This window comes from Cololabis saira, chromosome 2 (assembly GCF_033807715.1).
Source record: "Cololabis saira isolate AMF1-May2022 chromosome 2, fColSai1.1, whole genome shotgun sequence".
Classification (NCBI taxonomy): domain Eukaryota; kingdom Metazoa; phylum Chordata; class Actinopteri; order Beloniformes; family Belonidae; genus Cololabis; species Cololabis saira.
Window position 1 is genome coordinate 17,334,670 of NC_084588.1, and position 23,300 is coordinate 17,357,969.

The 23,300-nt window shown below is 37.8% G+C and overlaps 1 protein-coding gene across 35 annotated transcripts in view; it reads right to left on the reverse strand.

Moving 5' to 3' along the window:
- Positions 1–23,045, reverse strand: part of madd (MAP-kinase activating death domain) — a 47,721-nt gene extending 24,676 nt beyond the window's left edge. For 10 of the 35 annotated variants that reach the window (XM_061739062.1, XM_061739060.1, XM_061739056.1 and 7 more), the window contains exons 1-16: positions 22,740–23,045; positions 15,512–15,709; positions 13,396–14,034; positions 10,382–10,685; positions 9,241–9,372; positions 8,975–9,088; positions 8,467–8,547; positions 6,755–6,811; positions 5,780–5,952; positions 5,436–5,671; positions 5,179–5,335; positions 4,952–5,055; positions 4,666–4,871; positions 4,228–4,478; positions 3,878–4,017; positions 2,900–3,001 (exon numbers count right to left, since the gene is read on the reverse strand). In XM_061739062.1, coding sequence (XP_061595046.1) covers positions 2,900–3,001; positions 3,878–4,017; positions 4,228–4,478; positions 4,666–4,871; positions 4,952–5,055; positions 5,179–5,335; positions 5,436–5,671; positions 5,780–5,952; positions 6,755–6,811; positions 8,467–8,547; positions 8,975–9,088; positions 9,241–9,372; positions 10,382–10,685; positions 13,396–14,034; positions 15,512–15,570 — 2,755 coding nt within the window. In that variant the 5' untranslated portion in view covers positions 15,571–15,709; positions 22,740–23,045. Of the gene's footprint in view, positions 1–1,030; positions 1,091–2,057; positions 2,076–2,467; positions 2,510–2,899; positions 3,002–3,877; positions 4,018–4,227; positions 4,479–4,665; positions 4,872–4,951; positions 5,056–5,178; positions 5,336–5,435; positions 5,672–5,779; positions 5,953–6,754; positions 6,812–8,466; positions 8,548–8,974; positions 9,089–9,240; positions 9,373–10,381; positions 10,686–13,395; positions 14,035–15,511; positions 15,710–22,739 lie in introns of all 35 variants that reach the window. The other 25 variants (XM_061739066.1, XM_061739065.1, XM_061739061.1 and 22 more) reach the window with 10 other exon arrangements.
- Positions 23,046–23,300: the final 255 nt, after the last annotated feature.

Genomic DNA, 23,300 nt, shown 5'->3' on the forward strand with positions numbered 1-23,300 from the left:
TAATAAAATGCCAATTGTGCCCTAAAAATGTAAATACTATTAAAATATATCAGCATGCTGATTTTCTTGCTGCTATTCTTTACTAAGCATGGGTGGACAAAGCTAACCTCCCAACAGGGTATTAATTATCTTCAGATTCAATAGCGTGATGACATAATTTTCTAGAATTCAGCCTACAATGAGCATCTGGTAATACCTGAAATGACAAACACTGTGAATTGATGAATTACTAATGAACTACTACAAAACCCATGTTGTCTCGGTTTAAGATATTATTGCTCATTATTTTTGATAAATATATCATACATCAGTATACTTTCAATTATACCACCAACTATAGAAAAGACAATGATACATTTCTTACAAATAATGAAAGCTTCAGTTTTCATAACCTCACTTAAGTAGTGTTAAAAGAGCAATGAAAATAACCAGCCTTGTAAAAGGCAGTCCAAGCCTTTCCCAACAAAACCCTGAATTCAGTAATGAAAAACCATTTGCATTGGTAAGCTTTAGAATTTGCATGTTTTTGCTGTAGCCACAGCTTTTTGTTCGCTGCACAATTGCAGGATGAGTCAGCCCAACTGCACATGTTCTCTGCAGGAGCTTGAAGGACAAGAAAACAATGACAAATAATGGATGCTGGTTTAGTCTTTTCTAATCTTATTCTTCATTTAAAAACATCCTGTTCTGTGCCCTGCTCCTCGTTTATCTCCTCAAGATTAACTGCTGCATATTGATCTCTTTTCCCCGCAAATTTCTGCTCAATCTGAGCACACTATTTTAGACTCTTTTGAACATAAATTGTGATAGAGCAAGTTTTGGAAATTAAAATGAATAGGTAGTGAAATAACAGTTAGAGGGAAGAACAGTCACAATTCATGACGGTGGCAGGACAAAACACTAATGTTTCACTGGACCTTTGATGTCATACACGTGACTGAAATGGTGAAAGACATGAAAGATGCTGGGAGATGTAATTGACTGGCTTGGAGAAGCATGCAGCTCACTCAATAAAAAGGGCAGAACCCACCTTCTCCGCTCCCCGGGCCGGCCTCTGTAATTATCTCCATTAGAGAATTTAGCCCAAATACTGCACACAAAACCCAGAATTAGTGCCGCAAAAAGGGTGGACAGAGATAGGGACACCGGCCCAGACCCAACCAGTCTGAACATCAAACCCTGACACAACACACATGCACACTTAACATGGTGCTTTAACAGAGAAAAAACAAATTAAAAGTAAAAGAAGAAAAGGTCAAACAGAAAAGATAAATAACAGGATGTACTGGTGATGGTACAGAGCCTGGACGTGTTGGTTTGGATGAAAATGGCCAGGTTTTGAGCAACATATTCAACATGTACAGCCCCCAGAGCAGGGTAAAGCTCAGGAGCCTGAACTGTGTGATCGCTGCTGAACAATGTCAACAATGGTAATGGATGGAGTTGTTTCTTTGGTGGTTGTGCAAGATGCATTTTTAATCACAGGGCCTATAGCTTCTTTAGAAAACAAACAAACAAAAACATTATAGAAAGAGCATGTACTATTACGGGAAAATACTTGCAATACTCTAGTGCAATAATCTAGTAAACACAGATTATCTCAAAAAGGAGCTGATACATTCAAGAAGAAGAACCGCCAAACAAGCAAACAAGACGTTGAACATGTGAGGGTCGAGAGGCAGGTGGAAGATTAGTTCCAATCACTGATTAAGGATTTTTCTGTGAACATCAAAGACTTAACTGTTGGAACAATACAACAGTAAGTGTCTGAACACAGACCAAAAATGACTGAAAATCCTTCATATTCTGGTGAGGGTGTGGAGATGCCATACCAAGTCATCAGTAATATATGTGTGCATTATAAGATCCCCCAACAGTCACACAAAGGAATTGCAGAGGAACAAGAAGCAGGGACAGATGCACGTCAATATTAAAAGGTGTATCCTCTATCTTTGGCTTATGCACAGAAACAGGGTGCGAAGTCACTTTAAAAGGTTAAAGGAATGCCAGGTCAGAGGGAAAAAATAAAACAAAACTGTCACACCAGATAAACATACCAGGGCTGTCAGGGTCATCTGAACAACAAAGACAAAACACATTATGATCAAAGGAACAGAACATTTTCCATGGCAGCTATTCCACATAGAGTGGAGCTATTGAGTTGGTTCATCATGCTACACCCATTTCTTTTTTCCCCTCTCTCAGTGAAAATCCAGCCTAAAACAGAGTTCAGATCATCCTCGTCAATTTTCACTATTAACTTATGATTTAGATAACAAGATGTGTGATCATTTATTTGAAGAAAAAAAAACTACACAGAAACAACAAAAGTGTATTCTGTTTTGAGTGGATTTTCCTTTGGGACTTGAGAGGAAAAACATTTATCCTCAATATTCTCCTTTAAATAGTGCCATATATGGTTGGCAATCCAGAAGATAGTCAAGCTATAAAAATGAATTCTACAAACCTGCTTCCTCCATTTCCTCCTCAACATCAAAATTAAAATATTCTTTTACCACCAAAAAAGGTTTCAAAAAAGAAAAACAAAAAAGACAGAAAAACACAGTAAATTGATCAAACAAGAAAACAAAAAAATATTCCGCTTTTGTATTTTCATTTAATTTACATTAGCTAGGATTTTTTTTTATCAAGTTAGGCAATGGACAGGTTGGGGTTGTTCATTACTAAAATAGGGTGAAACGAAAGTCTACAAACATGAAGCCGGCGATATAAAAAATTAAAATGAGTTAAAGCATGACAAAAATCTTCAACTGAGTTGTCATTTAACTGTCTCTTATTGCATCTAAAAAAAAATGTCCTATCTGACTGAACAAACAGTAAGATGGGAGAAATTGGTTTTATTGAGAACTTGAACAGATTTAAAAAGTGATCAAATTACCTTTCAGACTAGGGAACGGTGTTGATTTCTCCCTCGCAGCCTTATTGGGAAGGGCAAGATTTGACAGACTGAAACTGGAACCATGGTTCTTATAAAGATTGCCTGAAGAGGAAGCAATGATGTAATCAATAAAAATCGTGACTTAAATGATAAAACAAATGCAATCAAAAACAATGTGAATTAACCAACATTTATGATGTGTACACATTTTGTACTAACTGTTCTATAGCAGCCTTTGCTATCAAGATGTAACTGACACAAATGTGAAAAATAAACTCAACAGCCGCAATTTTATATGTAAAATGTTTGACAGACTGAAACTCGCACAGCCTTTATAAAATATAGTAACGCATAATATATCGGTCAGCCTGAGAAGGCTGGCCTTTACATCTCATTTAATTTCAATCATTTAGACAATGATTATTTAAGGAGGTCAGATAATAAACTATTAAACAAACATCAGCATTACAAGCAGCAATGTCAGTAGGGATACTTTGTGTAAATGTTTTTATTGCCTTTGGACATTTATGTTTGCTTAGTTGGATCTACTCTAAATGTATAAATTATGCAGAAAAGAGAAGTTAGAGACAATGCAGACTACTTTGGTAAATATCTATTCAGGTTCTGTGTCAAATGTTACCTTAAGGATTTTATCAAACAGAAAAAAAACCTGACATGGAAATGTGAGAATTATATTTGATCTTATAACAAGATCAAACACATTCAAGGCACCTTTTTCAAAAACAAGAAATGCAACATTCTAGTCAAAGGCATAAAGTGGCCATCAAGACCTTTACAAATATGAAAACCAAAAAAAAAAAAAAAAAACGTAGCATGAATTTGAGAACCTAAATTCGTCAAAACAGCAACTTCATCATATGTTTTATGAAAAGCTGTGCACAAAAAAGATTAAACCTAGTCCACGATTTTCATAATAAAGATGGAAAATAATCAAATAATAAACTTAAGAATTCTTACTGGCAAATGACATGAGTCCTCCAAATCCATCGTTACTGCTGTTGGAAATAGTGGAGTTTGGTGAGCTGTTGCGAGAATCTCCTTCCCCGTCAGACTCTCCTGGAAGTCTTAGGCTACTGGGACGTAAAGGCCTTTGTGTTCTAAATTTAAAAAATAAAATACACCAAGACATTACCACGGATCACAGACATGAGACAACACCGACTTGTAGACTGTCAAGCATTCACACAATATCACATCACACCACCAAAGATTCAAGACGACCATGCAAGAACACCGCATGGCCGATCAGAGAGCCTATTTGAATGATTACAATGTTATCATTCAATTGATGAACAAGTATAACACACTTGTTGCCATTGAGGTTCTGGTTGAATCGAGGGGTGTATGATTCCACTTGCTCTTCTGCATCAGGGTCATCCTCAGAGGGGAAGCCATACTGAGGCTCAAAGTATGGGTTGTCGTACTCTTGCTTTTTGTTGGCTGGGTCCACCAGACCAGCATCAACTGCAGGTCTGAGGAATGGCTGACTTCCCAGTCCAGGAACAGGGTTCTGTAAAGCAGCACTGGCTGATGCTTCAATTTCAGGTTCCCCTTGTTCCTGGAAAAATGAAAAAAAAAAAAATGGAACAACATAAATGTGGCCTTTTAACACTAACAACTATGACAAAAGATTTGAAGACGATGTATAAAGATGTATACACGAAAACGAACGTCATTAAACCAGACAATAAGTTTAGAAAATGTGGCAAGGGGGGAAAAAAAAAAAGTAAATTATAAAAACACACATGACTGACTCCCTGGATGATTGTGCTGGGGCTTGAGCTTGCAGTTGTGCTGGAGCTTGAGCGAAGAGGCTGGCCATCAGAGGGTTCAGCAGTTCCATCTCCACTGGGAGGACCCTCCGCTCCGCTATGCTCCCGTAAGGCTTGGAGGTCTTGAAACTCAACCTCACTGGCATCTCCCAGTGCAGCATGGGTGGGTGGACCCACGTCTTTGACATCAAGATGAGATTTTAAAATCAAAAAAGGAACTCACAATAAATGCTACTCTTTTAAAGAAACAGGAACTTACTTGGTGTGTCTCCCTGGATGTCACCTTGAATCATCTCACTCACTAGATCTCCAAGTGAGGAGTAAGATGAGCTAGAGTCATCACATCCCTCACTGTCACTACCGCTGAAGGAAATCAAACATAAGCAACAGCACACAATCTGGATCTTCCAAATGCTCATATTTCTTAAAATAAAGCAAAACCTGACCTGTCAGATGTCACTTTAGAAAGAACATGTTTTGTCTTACCTATCTGTGGGGTCAGATTCATTTCCATCATCTTCTAAGGGACCAGCCATAGCCTCAACCAGCTGGGAACTTCCATCATAGACTCTGTAGACTACTGGCTGGAGTTGGTGTGCATACCACTTAGGCTTGTCTCCAATTAAAGAGGGATCAAACACATCTATGAAAACAGATATATGCATCACCATTTTAATTCAACACAACTCAGAGTGCATATAAACTCATATTGCATATAAATTAGGCTATTAGAGTAGTTTTACTGTTATGTATCCTCTGAAAAGCAAGGTTGCCGGGATTGAGAGCCCATTCTCCATAGAACTCCACTGCCTGGGTGTGTGAAAGTTTATCTGCAAAGCTAGAGCGACGTGGCCTAGAAGCAAGGAAAGACGATGACTGAAAAGCAACCACCGGTCTGGGAAAGAGGCGCAAGGTGCGAGTGTGCATCTGGAAGCCCTGGAGAACGTTTGGGGAGTTGAAGAACCGCACCATGGCAACCCTAGAAAAAAAGTAGGTTTTAGTTTACTAAATATAAATATGACCCAAAGGATCCTTGGATAAACAGCAGAGTAACCATAGATGTAATCAATATATGCCTGGAACTTGCCTGGTGGCTACATCCACAGAATCAACGTCATTGCCGTAAATTAGAGGGTTGAACTCCGTGGATGACGGAGAAGCTTTGTCTCTACCAGGTGGGAGCAGGGGCATGTCCTGGCCTTCCTGGAACTTCTCCAGGTTCAGAATGGGTTGGGTGTTCAAGCTCATACTGGCCAAGGCCTAAAACACAACAGAAAAAAATGAAAAACACAACAGTGCACCGAAAGCCAAAAACAGACAGACCACACCCACGAACAGCATCAACACGTTTTTATTTTGACATTATACAAGTGTTCACCCTTTCTAAAAGGGATAAACTATTAAATCCACGGCAAAGAATGAAGATGCTCATGAAAAATATATTTCTAAATTGTTATTTTTACAGTACGATCTAACTTTCTGAAATTATACTGAAACAATCAGTTTTATTTTGCCAACTCACATGGTGCTAAAAAAGAGCTTATACACCCAGGAGTCCCAACCAAATTATCTCAATTTTCTGGGTTGTCACACTTTTCTCTTAGATCCTCTAAGCATCTAAAGAAATCAGTGTTGCACATGTTGATGCCTGCGGTGGGTGTGGTATTTTGGAAAAGAGAAGCACAAGGGAAGTAAGTCACTATGCATGGCTTGCTTTAAGGGATCTGCTGCAGTCTCAGGAATCAATGTTTAGCTTAGCATAATGGAACATTTAGTTGCTGCCTCTGGATGGGTCAAGGAGATAAGCTTCACCTTCTCTTATGTTGGTTACAAGAGCTATCACTGATGCCAAGATAGATGCACGCACATTCAGTCATGCTCAAGCCAGAGCTAAGCAGTGTGTTTAAAGAAAACACAGTCTGCAACATTCTGTTAACATTGTTATGCAATTTGTTTATGTCTGGAGAACAGGAGACAAGTAGTTGTGACAAGCAAAATAATGTGTGAGAGAGGAAATCCGTGCAGGGGCATTACACATTCCACAGGAGGAGAAATGGGTAACCTTATTTTCAGAGGAGAAGATCTGCTTTTGGGTGATCACGGTCAACCTAACCAGACACTAGGAAGGGGATAAGAGAGATGCGAGGAAAATCACATGAAGGCCTGGGATGACAACTTTGTGACCGACACTGGAATAGCACATGACTGAAGGATCTCGATCACGACCCTTTCCTTTTCTTTTCTTTGTCTCCTTTCAGCAGTATTACCCAATTTGTCTGTTTTTGTCGACATACAAAAAAACAAAACAACAAAAAAAGAAGAAAGTTTGTTTTGGTGCCACCAGAAATGTGTGTCAATTCGATCCCAAACATCATCAAGAATTTATGTTTTCCCTTTATCAATTTACTGGTGTAAGGAGAGTAAAAAGAATGTGCTTTTTCTTAAGAGAATTTGCAAGGCAGAATGAATGGAACGTGAGAGCAAATTTGACAGAGAGAAAAGATCCAATCAAGAAAAGGGAGATGCTTCTGTGCCTTGCGTGATAAACGATGAGAAACGAAGTCACAGTGACAACTTAACCAAAAACCAGACTTCATCAGCAGAATCTGGCCTTTGAATGACACATCGATCATCCATGGTGACCAACTGGGAAAAACCAATGGTTCCAATGGAGTGATGATGACACATACACAACAAACAGCTGATCTTTTGAAAAAGGAAAAAAAAATATGAAAATACAATTTATGAACGCTTGAGTTGCTATAACAAGTTAAAACTAAACAATTTCACAGCAGAAAAATAGGGTGAGTTGAACCTAGTGAAAATAACCATCTGCTTGGGCAAATAAACCACGTAATTATTGGAACAATTTATTTACGTAGAGTCTTTAAAACAAGCAGGAATACGCTGAGGGGTCAGTGTTGTTTTAACAAATGAGTTAAGACACCTTTTACGACACTATTCACTGAAATACTGTGTGGTTGTATCCAGGTATACACAGGAAAGACTGAGGCTTTGCACACTCCTACAAACCAGACACTCACACACACAAGCTACTGAACACACACAGCTCACAAACTGGCTCTGATTCAAGGCATATGACAGCAGAGGATATTGCTTCATGAAATCTGTTAAAGTCACATTTGACTGTTTGACGAACAGAAGACAGAAGGAAAGGAATATCTGAGTTTGATTCAAATACTCAAAAAAATATTAGAAATGAAGACAAGATAATTAGTATGCTGGTATATTATTATTCATCCTTTCAGTGTGGAATATTAAAAAAAAGAAGGTGTTTCCATGAAGCAGAACCAGATTCTGATATTACACTAGGTAACTGGGTTAGAGGGGTAAATTAGTTGCAATCAGTAATACTACAGATTTTGCCTTTGGTACGAGCATCTGATTTTACCTCCAAGAGCTAGAGCATGCAAAAAAAAAACAACAGAAAAAATTCAGAAAAGAAAAACAAAAGAATTTGGGGGAAAACAAAATTGTTAGTGCACTACAAAACCAGTTTAAAACATCTTCACACTCGTCTACAATACATACAACTCTGCTGATGAAACAGGGACCTATTCTTCAAACTGTTGAAAGAGAAGTTTTACACGTATGCATCAACTACTAGTGAAAGAGAAGTCACAACAGTACCTGGATTCCAGGAAACTTTAGAAAACAGTATTCCCATTGGTTTGAGGTGAACCTCAGCTCTCAGTGCAGGAAAATTAAAAAAAGAAATCAAATAAAATAAAATAAAAATAGTGCACACATTACCTGTTTTAAATGTTTCTTAAGCTCGCCTGCTTCAGGTTCTGGAAGAGGAGGCAGAACCTCTGCATTGGTAGGTGCTATAACCTGCAAGCAGAAACGCTACTGTAAAATGTTGAACTCCATATTGGTTAAGAAACAAAAAACATTAAAAACAAATGTAAGCCCATACAAGTGCTTCCTCATGTCAGGTTAATCAGTCTTAAAGGGCAGAACAGTTAGAGCATCATCTTTTGCATCCCATAAGAAATGTGTGGTGATGTAATTCCACTGTGGAGATCATGGTGTTTTCTTATTAATTGGTTTTTGGACTGTGTTTGATAAACATCAGCCAATGACAGTGCTATAGGATGAGGGCAATACATACATATTGACAGTTTTAAATTAGAGGCACACAAAAGGCAAATTTATTTTCTAATTCTTATTTCTTGGGGTCTGACCTGCTGATAACAATTTTGGCAGATTCAGATTTTTTTTCAAAATGAGAAGAGGGTGTATAAAATCGTGCACAAACCTTGCTGCTGTCAAGGTCAACAAGCCAAACATCATCTGGCATTTTAAAATCTGCTTTATAGAGGAAGAAGCTGGCTGGTACACCAATGATGTAGGGAGTGGGAGCAAGGAGAAGCTGCGAGGAAGAGAAATCCTCAGTTAATCACAATTTTAATGTTCCAACAAAACATGTTCACAAGAAAGAAAAAATAATAATTTGTTTGCCAAATATGTGTAAGCAACTGACCCATTAATTAAAAGTGTATTAATTTAATCTGTCAATCTTACTTGTTCAGCAGAAGCCATACATGTTGGTAGCAGGGGGATGACGGGAAACATGTACTCTAGTGGGTAGATCATGGCCACAAAGGCCATCACACTCATAGACAAAGCATTGTAATCCCTGGATTGAAGAATGACCTTTCAAGACAAAAGAGACAAAAAAATGGTATAGAATTGGCATTAATTTGTTTTCTTAACAACAAACTTAGTTTTCTATGCATCTTAAAATATGGTGTAATTTCACTTCCCTACTTTGATAATACATTATTTCTGAAATAGAGACTCCTTCACCTAGTGAAGTATCTATTCAAACTGGCTTTTTGTCAAACATTCAGCATGAACTGTCACTTTGACATATATTTCTTATATAAGAGCAATATTAAAAACTGAGTTTTTATGAAAAATAAATATAGTAGCACTTAGGCTGCACTTAGTTCACCTTGACTGAATTTAATGATATACGGAATTTGTGTTCTTCAAAAGGCCAAAATGGATGAATGCAAACATTATATACAGGTTGAGATTTATTTTTTTGTTGAACCTGAGGAGAAGAAATGTCTAGGGGAGCTTTAATCTTTAAAGGCCAACCACTGAATTGAAATGGATGGATCTACATATAAAATTTTCCTTTTGCAGACAGTTAAAACACACATGGGAAAAAGAAAAGTAATTTTGTTTTGTGGAACATCATTTAAGTTAGACTGGCTGGACAAAGAAAAAAAAGAAATAAAAAAAAGTTTGATTAAAACTGAAAAGCAAAGGAACGGTTACAAATAATCCCACAGATCCATGCTGATATAAACCAAACGTAACAGCAAACCAGCATAGAGCCAACAGTGACTCCTATAAAACATCTATACTAATTGATCTAATGGTTAAAGTATTTCATGGCATCAACAGCCTGTTTCCAAGTCACAGCTTTTATCATGAGGCTCTGTAAACACTGACAGCCATAAAATTAAGTCAGATGCCACTAGGTCTCCTCCATCCTGGCAGGTGCACGATGCCGTTCTCCAGTGGAACTCAATGTCCGTGCATATGTATATAATGCATATCTGCATGCTCTTCATTAAAATTACAAAAGGTAAAAAAATAAATAAACTGATGACAGTCTGCATCCTTATTTTACCCGTGTACTTGACCTTACCTTGTGCTCTAGCAGTACGCAGCTGAGGACCTGAAGACAGGCATCCACACCCAGTAGCTCCAAAGGCAAGTGGAGGGGGAAGTCGACCAAAGAGAAGCGAGAGTTGTCAGGCAGCGCAAAGGTAAGGGACCGTTTTAGTTCATGGGGCAGCAACTCCACATCCACACGTCTCTGGCCGGGCACTGCCACTGGTGAACGCAGCAACCTGTACACCCAGGATTCAATTTCCCGTAGGTCGGCAAGCAGCTGGCTGCCTTTCTCTTCCACTGATAATGCACCTGTAAATACCCGCCACATGGTATCCCTGCAAAAGAACATCAACCAAGATGCATAGTCCATCAATTTTTTTGATCCAGAATTAAAATTACATTTATTTTCATTATTTAATTGTTTACTTAAAGGCTATGATGCTAAAAAAAAAAAAAAAAAAAAAAAACTTAGGAGTGTGATTCGACATGTGACTTAAAGGTTTTGTTTAAGAAAAAAAAAAGGGTTAAAAAAGCATTACTGTGGAAAGCACATTTCAGAGAGATGAGGTGTTACACTGGCACATGACATAATGAATAGATGTCATAAAAAAATATGATAGGCTTAAATATAACGTTTAGTTCGATGAATGCCACAATTTGAACTGACAATTTGACCTGACCCAAGTACTCAAAACACCATCCAAAAAAAAAAAAAAAAACCCAACTTCCTCTTACACAGTATGATGTAAATGTCATTGCAAGAGCTACTGGTAAATTTCAGCATCTTGAACAAGTGTCTCAACCGTCAAGCTGCTCAATTTGAAAATACTGTGCTGCTGCTGCTGCTGCTTAGCTTTACTCATGCATATAGTGGTGCAGGGAAAAAAAGAAATCAAAAGGTAAATGTAATCTTAAAAACTGATTAAAGTCAAGGTTTAGCATAATACTGAAAAAAGAAAATTTGAAAATTGAAATCCCTAATACACTGATGAAATGATAGAGGCTTTTAAGTAGTTGCTAATATATTCATTTGAAAACTTTAAAACACACATTTTGACATTAGTTATCATCTAGTAGTGTACGTTTGTGTAAAGAAGAGAGCTAAATCATTAGTCTTTTAGATCCTTCACAGCAACTGCAGCTGCTACCCAAAGGCAGCCAGAGACCTCAATCTGTCAGAGTCGCCATAGCACCGAGCCTCGACAGCCATTATGCCATTGCTCTTCTCCTTCTTCGTCATTGCAGCATGACATTTTGACCAGTCAAGCCAGGAATAAACGTTTTTTTTTTTTTTTTTTACCCCTTTCTACTGGCAATATAAAAGCCATGCCTAGGTAAAAAACAATGTGACGTCAAAGTCCAAAAAAAGACCTTTTAATCCAAAAATACAATGTATCAGTATAACAAAAGGCATAAAACTAACCTTAAGAGCAGAGAACTGTCCCTGAAAAATGCATTATTTTCAGCCACTTAAAGTAAACACTTACCGGTACCTCTTTTTCAGGGTTTTTTTTTTATCCATAATTTGTATCAACAAAAACAAAACAGTATCCTAAATGGAATTTTTTTTCCATCTCATTGACAATTTTCATCCCCAACAAAAGTATAGTATAAGAGATTAGAGGTTTATAATATATAGCAGTGTGAACCCTGTGTTTGACCTTTTATGCGATCTCCAAAAACAAAATCTCGTAAGAGAAAAATTAAGAAACAAAAATGAATTCCAAAGTCAAAACTTGGTTCTCATACTTTTTTGACTGCTTTTTTAATTTTCAACTGTTTGTTTTAACAATTTTAAGTTCAAAAGGTTAAAATAGTCCAAATATTGTTCAATAAGTTGCATCCTGTCTAATTGGATTTACCTGTTCCTTAGTATCACCTATGCCTGAAATAATATTTGGTGTGAGACACTTTTCAAAGCAAAACTGATGTGGATATTCTAGTTCCTATTTCCCATTGTCAAGGTAGAGTGTGATAACAAAGTACACTGTGAAAACAACAAACAAGGTGCAGATGGCATCTAAAGCCACATGGCGCTGCAGACAAAAGGCTCTTTGTAAACATTTGTGTGTGGAAAGTTAAAAAAAAAAGAAGAAAGAGGGGAAAAAAAAGGCAAACTGCTCTTCCAGTTGGCTTTTTTTCCCACTTTTCACATACAAGTGTTTAGAGCAGAAGGCATTGTAGAAAATGCCAACAGAAACTATAATAGCAACAAAGTGCTGCTTTTCAGCAAACCTTTCCAGCAACTTTTCTATGTCAAGATGCAAACTATGGAGGACCAAAACTGTCATAATTAAAAATAAAAGCAGAAATGTATACATTTTGTTTTTCCTTTTCCTTATACATGCATTTTTACGAATAAATGTATATGTTTTTCCTTATACATGCATTCCTTGATTTTACATTTCCTTGTCTCTTCCTTTTACTTTATGCAGTTCTGCTTCATTATTTCTGCTGCATTTGCATAATGAGGCCGAAAAGCATAAGGTTAAGTAAAAATAGGAGACAAGGAATGCATGTATAAGGAAAAAGGAAAAACAAAAAATATCTATTGTTCACAAAATATACACATTTCTACTTTTATTTTAAATTATGTCAGTTTGGTCCTCCATAGAAGACATAATCTGTTGAGTTACTACCCATTTTCAAGGACACTAATTTGAAGTCGAAGCATAAAATGTTAGAACAGGTTAGAAATGACAATCTGTTGTTTTGCAGCATTGTGATTCATTCTTCATAATACATATACATATATACATATATATATATATATATATATATATATATATATATATATATATATTTATGCTGATATACAGTTGTACTGTTGAGCAACTGCCCAACCAAGAGGCTGGGAAAATAATTATAATCTATACAAAACTGTTAGTGGAATAGAGACTTTTACATTTTGGTATTTGGAGGGCACCACTTTTACTTCAAATAATCCAAGCATTGGATAATCAAAGTTTTGTTCAATTTAAGCGAGTTCCAACATCAGAACAAAAAGCTGCGTGTCAACTAGTTAATTACAAAATAAAGCCTCACCTTTGGGTGGCACGTGGGAGCCCAGCTCGTTGAGTTAGCCTCTGACTGCAACAGTCCACCAGCCTCTTAAGAACATATAAGCATTCCCTAAAGGTGGATAAGAATGGGTAGTGGCTGAGTATGCACAGTGAGGTCAGTGTGCTGTTGCGGTTCCTGGCTGCCACCTTAGCAGCACTCCGTCTGTGCTGTGGGGATTTGCCAGAGTTTGGCTCGTCCCCTGGTTGCCCACACTCTTCACCGGAAGCAGGTGGATGTGCGGATCCAGTGTTGTTAAGTGCAGATGACACAGTGGTTGAACCTCCACTGCTGCCATCAGACACTTCACTAGTGGTCTCGGCTGCCTGTGCTGTTGTTTCTGGGTGACTGCTCTTGTCTCTGGTACGGTGATGTCCACGTAGAAAAGATCGATAGAAGTTGACACAAATTCCATAACGAGTGATTCCTGAGTCCTTGTCCGTCAATGTGAAAACAAATGAGGAGTCGTCACGTAGGCTAACCCTGCGCTGTCGTATACTCAGGCAGCCCTCCGGTTGGCAGAAGAACACCACGTCTGGTGGGAGGGGAAAGTCCGGATGGTCTTCCAATGGATAACGGCGGAGCAGCTGAGGGGTCTGGGCCACACTGTCACTACTTGGTTGCCTAAGGAGCAGATGAACAAACATTCCTTCTGTTATAAAAGCAGCAAAATACTGCATTTTTTTATTTCACATTGTTCTACAGGGAACATAAAATAGTAAAATAACTATGTTGTCCGTGCATTTTAAAACTCATGATGTATCTTCCCAGACTGCAGCTCACCTGGCTATGAGTTTGTCTTTAAGAGTTGGAAATAAAGAACATTTTAGGTGAAATGACTCAAAATCAATATGACGCAATATCAAGCAAGCAAATTCCCTACAGTTATTTGATGGATACAAAAGCAAAACTGTAACACTGGCTGTTAAAACCACTGCCTAGTTTGAAAGATAGGGACTCAGAAGTAAAGAAGCTTGAAAAACGTTAACGATTATAGTTCACTGGAGCAGTTTGACATCCCAGCAAAGATACTGACCATACACACATCATTGAACTGGAGGGTGTCTATTGCAAACACCAGGGAGTTAGAAACTGCTTCCTCTGCTTTCCCTAAAAGAAAAAACGCTGCAAGCCTCTTGTTTGCTAAAGACGATTTTGCTTAACACTAATGGGAAAATGTTGATGGACTGCTGAAACAAAAGCAACATTGTTCAAACAGTGATCAGCACTATATATGATGTTGAGTATTGTATCAAATGAACATCACTCAAATGGTGAAGTATGGTGGAGGAAGCATCAGGTTTTGGGCATGATTTGCTGGTTTCGCGCCTGGACCACTTTCCATGATTGAGGAAAAATATACATTTTAAAGTTTACCAGAACATCAGAATAAGGTCGAGGTGGCTGTCCACCTGCTGAAGTTAAGTAGAAGCTCGTTGATGCAGCAGGACAATGACCGTAATCATGAAAGCATATCTGTCACAGAATGGCTGCAGAAAAAGAAAATCTTCTTTTTGAAGTGGCTCAGTCAGAGCCCAGACATCAACCCCAAAGAGATATTTTAGTACGACCCCAAGAGAACGATTCACACCAGACAAAATGTGCCAGATCTGAAGCGGGTCTACAGAAAGGAGTGGTCAAAAATTCCTGCTCAAAGTTGGACAGGTCTGATCCAGCGTTACCAAAAGTGTTTGTCTGAAATAATTGCTGCCTATCTATAGGTGTGATTAAGATGAAGATCAAATCACATTTCAAGGCAAATAAATAAATAAAGTAAACCAGTTAAATTAATATTTTATTTCTTGTGACTGTACAATAACCAGGAGCTGCATTTTATGCATTTATCATAAACAAGATATTACAAATCAATTATTACAGCATTAAGTAGACTTGAGAGTGACATTTCTGTTGGCTATATCTGGCATATTTACATTTATGTATGTACTTATTTACATGTGTATTAATATGCGCTGTCCCTATTCTAAATTAATAAATTAAAAAAATTAATTCTAAGAGGACTACCCTACATCAGCACCACCCTTCATGATTCCCCTGATGACCAAATTGACCCGCAATAGGCAAACCAAGATTTAGTACATACCTTGCTCCGACCACCACCAAGTAGTCGAGAAGGCGTGGGCACATTTTCTTTTTCTCCATCGTGAAATGACCACGTCCTCTTTGTCAAGGCATCCAGGATAACTGTTCCCTCAAATCAATGATGTATTTCCATCCCAACTGGAGTTTAACTGAAACACAGCTCCTTAAACATCATTATGGTGGTTCAAGAAAGATAGACCTGCAACAAAGAGAGCAGAAAATAACATTTGACACTTAAAACTTGGGGGCAGCAGCACAGTGGTTTAGTGGTTAGCACTGTTGCCTCATGACAAGAAGGTTCCCGGTTCGACTCCCGGGCCCGGCAGGAGTCTTTCTGTGTGGAGTTTGCATGTTCTCCTTGTGCTTGCATGGTTACTCTGGCTTTCTCCCACAAACCAAAAACATGCATGTTAGCTTGATTGATGAAACTGTCTGTAGGTGTGAGTGTGCATGTTGTCTCTCTATGTGTTTTCTTTGATAGACTGGCGACCTGTCCAGGGTGAACCCCTGCCTCTCGCCAGTAATGAGCTGGGATAGGCTCCAGCAGACCCCTGTGACCCTGTACAGGATAAAACAGGCAGAAAATGGATGGACTTACGATTTGAATGTGAGTACTGTTTGTAACAGCATTACAGCTCTGCTCAAATTGTCACTGTAATATCAGATTATACATAACATATCGCCTTGCAGGAAATTAAAAACGTTGACATTGTTGATTGCCATTGTTACGTGTAATCATCTGTACTTGACAGGGAAACAATGAAAAGAACAGGAGAACCATAAGAGACACCAGATATGACGATGCATTAGCTTTCTCACTGTCCTACAATAGAGCCAACACTATTTCCACAAACTAATAAGTTGCAAGTCTCCCTCCACAAAGAGTGTCTCTTGCATTGTACTAGGGCTGTGCAGTTAATCGATTTTAAATCTAAAATCGGATTTATTAATCAAGACGATGTTAAAAAAGGAAAATCGATTTTCCTTTTTTGCAGCTGGCTGCATTACAGACAGAGCTCGTTTAGTCATCTTTGTTTGGTCAAGAAAATTGTAAATGTTGTCACTTTATTAAACTCAAGGAGGATTTACAGTATCTTTCAATTGCACTTCATTCCCAATAGGGAAATTTGTTTGCTATTTTTCTTTAAAAATAAAGATAAAATATTTGAAACAATTTATTCCATTGTCTTTTGTAGTTTTACCAAAAAAAAAATCGAAATCGAAAATCGGGTTTTCAGAGAAAAAAAAAAAAAAATCTGGATTTTATTTTTGTCCACAATCGCCCAGCCCTACATTGTACATACCTATAAAACGTTTGCACATCTGTGTTTTACATCGTCTCAGCAGGCTGTTTTTGTTGGAGGATAAAGAAAGGCTCACTGATTTAGTAAGCAGCTTAGAGGTGGAATGAACACTGTTGACAGCTTGTTCTATAGCCTTTAAAGCCTTACAGGTTATGGCAGCAAACTCAAGCAGCACCAACACAGATTGATATTGTTCACCACAAAGCCACTCTATGTTGCCTCTCACAGACCAGTTCCCTCAAGGTACAGTAATCTACCAGTTATTACATTATACGTAAATGAGTACAGCTGCATAGCCATTCTCTGACAGTAACCAAATTACAAACCGAGAACAAGAACAGAAAAACAATATACACCTAGTGAGTTGCTGTCCTTAGGAACATAAAGTTCTAACAACTAAAGTGGTGCAATCTGAAGCCAATTATACTGAAAGGAAAATAAATGGTCACAGTAAGGATAACCACAGCCCAAAGATTACTCTAAGACTATTTCCAGAAACACTATTGTGTTCACATTCCCTAAGATATTTATGGTGATTAGGATCAAAAACTATAGGATACGGTGTTAATGTAAAAAAAATGATAACAATGTCATAAACAAGATCAACGTGTTAAGGTTGTCCTACCAATGTGCCTTACACCAAAATCATGAAAAGAATAACAAACTATAAATACATGTTGAATATCTGTCTCTTCCCAAAATATATCTTCCAGCATGTTGGCATAGGGCTTTTTAAATCTCAGTGATGAGCAGTAAAATCCAAAAGTTCTCAAACCAAAACCAGGCTTCATTATTCATCATTTTAATACTCAGTCCTGTAACAGCTGTCATTATAAAACTACTTCTGCCAGAGTGATCATCTCATGATGAACAGCCTTTAATATAAACACAAATACCACATAAGGGTCATGCTCCAGAAACTCCACCCTGAAACACAAACATTTAACTCTGAGCAGACATTTACTGTCCTTTACAGGGTGTTATCCTTGCACTGATAAACTCGAGGATCAATAAATCACCCAGAACACATTATATTACACTTAAGCATTACAAATAACCAAGATAAGATTAAGATTGATCTGTAGACAATAATCTCTCACAATCTTAACATTGTTATATTGAAAAAAGTCTTGTAATTTAAAGTACGATGTAGGCAGACATTAAAAAACAAAGGGGTTAGGGGAATTTGGGCAGCAGTTTTAACTGGAAGTATTTCTTTTTTCACATTACACTGAGAAGTTTTTAAATTAAGACCTTAGATATGGTTCCATTCACCAAGTTGCATTTTTAAAAATGGACTTGTTCATTTCATGGTACAACTTGACACTTCTCCACTTTATGTTCCTAATGCAGTCAGCCTTGCCTCAAAGTGAACAGAGAAACTCACCATTGCAGCATGCTGTGACACTGGATTAGAAAAACAATTGTTGCTCACCTCATCCTGGAACAGCAAGTCAAGCATAAGGCCATAATCTTGGTTCATAAATATGTTTTTTAATTCATGCACATGAATATATGATAAACATCCACAGATGGGATATCCTTATCTTTATTTTCCTCTATCCATTGCCACATATGTGCAAACTCTTCCACAGAGGCAAAAGAAGTGCAATAATGTGTGCAGGATTTTACAGTTGTAAAATGTTGTCTTTATACCCATATGGGAGGCTTCTTTCTGACCAATCTACTGCATTATTATTTAGTATTGATTCAGCCTTCCTTGATTCGACTTAGATAGTACTGACAATGTATCAATTACAAAGTACTAATGTAATGGAAAACCTACACCAGTAGAGTTACACCATGTAATCGGACCACAAGTCCTGGTGACTAATCCAGACACATTTCTGTAACAGCAATCTCATTCATTTTCTCTGAATTTGTTAATTGTCCATGACTTTTGGACTTTGGTAACATAAAAAAAAAACTGTTGCAGACTTAGCAGAATTTACAGCATTCATTTTAATTCTATTCATATTTCATCAAATTAAATAGTCACGTAAGATTAGAAATAAAACAGACAGCAGGGTGCCTTGGTGGTTAGCACTGTTGCCTCACAGCAAGAAGGTTCCCTGTTCGACTCCCTTGCCTGGCAGGAGTCTTTCTGTGTGGTGTTTGCATGTTCTCCCCGTGCTTGCGTGGGTTCCTTCTGGGTATTGCTTCCTCCCACAGTCCAAAAACATGCATGGGAAGTTAACTGATGATTATAAATTGCCCAGGTGTGAGTGTGCATGTTGTATGCATGGCTGTCTGTCTGTATATGTGGCCCTGCAATAGACTGGCGACCTGTCCAGGGTGTAACCCCTGCCTCTCGCCTGAAAATTAGCTGGGATAGGCTCCAGCAGACGTCCGTGACCCTGCAAAGGATAAAGCGGGTATAGATAATGGATGGACTAGAAATAAAACAGCTTCCCGAAATGTGATAACATGGCAGAAAATGAGCACTATGTAAATCCAGAGTGTGATACTAAAGTCACATCGAAGCCAGGGCTGTCATTAACCACAGCATAGCTTGTATGTGACACAGCAGTGTCCAGAGGACATATCCAGGGATATTAAGGATGACTGTATCAAAGAAGGCTCAGATGCTTTGTAGGTGCAATTATGTCCAATAGTGCTACTTATGGCTAGAGGAGGCTGTTAAAATAAGACATAGAACATCTGTGAAATGGACAAATCTTGACAAGTTTTAGTGGGTAAACGTTTAAAAAAAAAAAAAAATCTACTATAAATGTCTCATGGAAAACAAAAAAAAAACAATCAATCAAGGAAAATAAATAGTATAGAGTATAAATATAGGGGCCACAACAAATAGTTCCTTTTGATGATTTTCATTTACGAATAACATAACCCTAACATAACAGTTAAGTGCAACAGCATGCTTTACGAAAGCATGGTTAGTCCAAATAGTACTCCACAGTCGGCTGAAACCTGTCTTGTAAAAAAAATTTTACGTCACCACTCATTATACTTTGTGAAATTATTCAAATAGGCTAAAAACCTGACAGTCTTACTGGTTGTGAATGCCGAACTAAAGTAAATTGTCACTCAAAATTGGTAAAAATTATCTTACTGTTTGTTGATGAACATAAATTACTCAATAATATGCATTTATTCAAGGCAAGGTTAAGAATAAATGCCCTAACTTAAAAATTTAGGAAAAAAGGTTTGATTACGACAAATGTTATATCAGGAAACAAATGTGATTGTGAACCCTTCAAATATTTCCAGGGATGGGCCTACACAAAACACATATTTTTTTATCTTATGAAATGATCAGGACTATGAATCTACATGCAAGTGCGTGAATGCTTCCTGGTACAATGCCAAAATGGCAGTTTTAAAAAGACCAGAGCTGTAGGCAGACTCATCCTGCTCAAACATGGAGGGGAAAAGAAAAAAAAAAATCAAATAATTATTTTTAGACAAGGACGGACAATCTGTGCCACCTCTGTGAGTGTCCTTAGATGTATGTAGTAAGTGGGTTTAGTGGGGGTTTTTTTAATACTAAAAAAAATGTAAAGCAAAGACTGAGAGAACCGTCTCATCTTTGCAGGCAAGACAGCGATGTTGGTAAAAGCATAGATTAATCTCTTCAGAGTGATATAAAAACAGCAGTCACTGATTATGCAAGCCAAGAGAAAGGAGGTAGATATGATTCACATGCTTCCAACATGGACAGTTTGTCTTGCCAGTCAGAGAACAGCAGTGAAAAAGATTGCTTCACCAGTTTAGCCCAACAGTCACACAAACAAGAGATAATCGGTACTTTAAGGCATCAATTGTCACGTCTGGATTGCAGTCTTTTCTTGTTGCACTGATATGTTCTACAGCTAAGCTTATGTAAAATATATTTTACCCCTTGACAGTAAAACTGGTTTTGAAGCCAACACTGCAGAGTATTTTAGTATTGTTAGTTCCTGTAGTGATTTCTTAAACCCTTCCCTCTCAGTTTTTGGCTCACAGGTTAGGCTGTCTGTGTTCCTTGAGATTGCAGAGCTTAACTCAGGGTGGAAATAGCCAACATGGTTGCTCAAATCTCCTGTATTGTTAAAGTATTTCCTTTTTGTGAAGCAGTGTATTGCTGTAGAATTCCCAATGATTGTTTTGTTGTTTATCATAAAAACTCAGAAAGCAGTATCTTTAGATTAAAAAAAAAAGTAGAAGCTCTGCATGTCATGAATTTATTCTGTAAGAAAAAAAAAAACGATATCTGTGACTGTATGTGGTCACAAAAATGAATGATTTAAGACCAGAAATGTGTTGTGATGTTGCAATGACTTTGATCTTTCATCACGAAAGTTAAATAAATCCTTCCTCATGTCAAAGAAGACATTGATGCCCAATAATGAAAATCTTTACTGATGTTTCTGACTCACCTCCCCCACAGGTATGGGTTGATTGTAAAGCTTTTAACTTTTGGCTTTACATTCAAGGTGATCTTGACATGAACTTAATTATTGCAAAAATGTGTTTTCAAAGGTCACTGAGACCTTGACTTTATAAAGCAAAAGTGACATAAATTCATGCTTTGGTTCAATTGTCAGTTATACCAAATCAGGATTAACTCTTTAAAAAACTATTAACTGTATTCACAAAAATATGATAGCAGTAAAATGATACCGGTGCACTTTTCTCTTGTGGCATTTTGGGTAGCTATGTTGTAAAAGGTTGGATGAGGGTCATGCGTTAGAATTCCAAGCACATGACAGAATGAAGTTTTTCTGAGTAACAATGACTGAATTCATTCTAAGGTATGTTACATACATTTCATAATATAGCATAGCATATTCTTTGCCTTAAATTGTTCTTTAACTGGATGTGATTGTCATAAATCGTGCAGAAGATCATGTGCCAAGTGATTTCAGTAAACAACAGATGAAGCATTTGTTCTCAGTTTGTAAAACATCCATTGTCCTGTTTAAGCATTTTGTGCAGTCTTTGACATCCAAATAATTCCTATTTCAATCACCCCTAATATTTTTCGACTCAGTTTATCTTTAAAGTTACAATTCACAAAAAAAAAAAAAAAAAAAATCGATATAATGAAAATAATCAAGCTCAAATTCGGTTCATCTAACAGAAACAAATGCATATCTTCCCTTTAACCATATGACCTACATAAATGTTTAACCCTCAAGGCAGACATTGCTCACATTTTGGACCTGATTTAAACCTATTATATCATAATATATAACAGGATTAGGTGGATGTTAATGAGCATATAATACATAAACCTTAAATATATATTTAGATATTTAAATAAACTGTTATGATGGTATGGTTTCTTTTTTTAATTGCTCAGAAGCTGTAAATGAAAATCGCCTGTAAATGACTATTTCGGTGTTAATGCAATCCAGTTAGTTAATATCCTTATCAGATGATCTCTCCCGAAGCTGCCAGATGTTACTTCGTGACCAATAGTTTTTTCTGTCTTACTCTAGAACAAGATATATTTAGGCATACCCAATGGGTGATTTTGAAAATGCGATTTAAACATAATAGGGTGGTGAGTGTCATTTACACTCGGTTACATGGTGCAGGTCTGTGTCGCCGTGTAAAGCAGAAATACTAGTGTCAGAAATAAGACAGTAGCTGGTGGATAGATAACATAATACATTAGATATGGAAATGCCAACGCCTTCAGACATCGTCCGTGTATTTTATGGTGTAGTTTATGGTTTATGGTCCATGGTTGTTATGTTCCTGCTCACTCACCTTCAGCATCCTCTCCTCCTACGTCACGCCTGGATTTGCTACAGCGCTAACTAGCCTCCTCGCTGCTAACAGCAGCTTTTATCTCATCAATACTCACATGTCAAGTCCAACATAAGGCGACCATGTCAAAACAATGACTCGGACTGCGGACTGTGAATCCGCTGGGCGGGGTTGAGTCCCCAGGACGCCGTGTGAGGGCCAGCCTACCTGCTGCTGTCAGCCAGTTAGCCGCTCCGCTAGCCGCTCCGCAAGGCCCGGGCCAGCCGCCGGCCTGGAGTGAGGTTCCTCCCCGCTCACGGAGACGCGAGTCCGGCCAGCCTGCTCTACATGCAGCCCGGGGGCCACAACGCTACACTTTACTGTTTCAAACTATAAATAGGAGAATTTTTTTTATTTTTTAACCGGCTTACTCCTTTGTTTTACTGGTGTGCAGCATAGCTAATGATGCGAAATGTGTGTGTGCTCGTCTCCGAGCTCGATGGACGAGTCAGTTACAACCTGCTTCACAACATCGCCTCCTCCTCCTCCTCCTCCTCATCATCATCATCAGCGCTCTGCGGGGAGTTCCGCATACGAACAACCCAAACTAACCCGAGTTATAAACAAACCTACACAAAACTATCAAATTATCTTTTTGAAATGATGAACAGGGATGTAATTTGATCCGCTTTTTTAATCAAATTAATAACTGAAGACCGAACAAACTAGTCAAATTATATAGAGAAAGTGATAATTTGTTATAGTAATAATAATAATAATAATGTATTA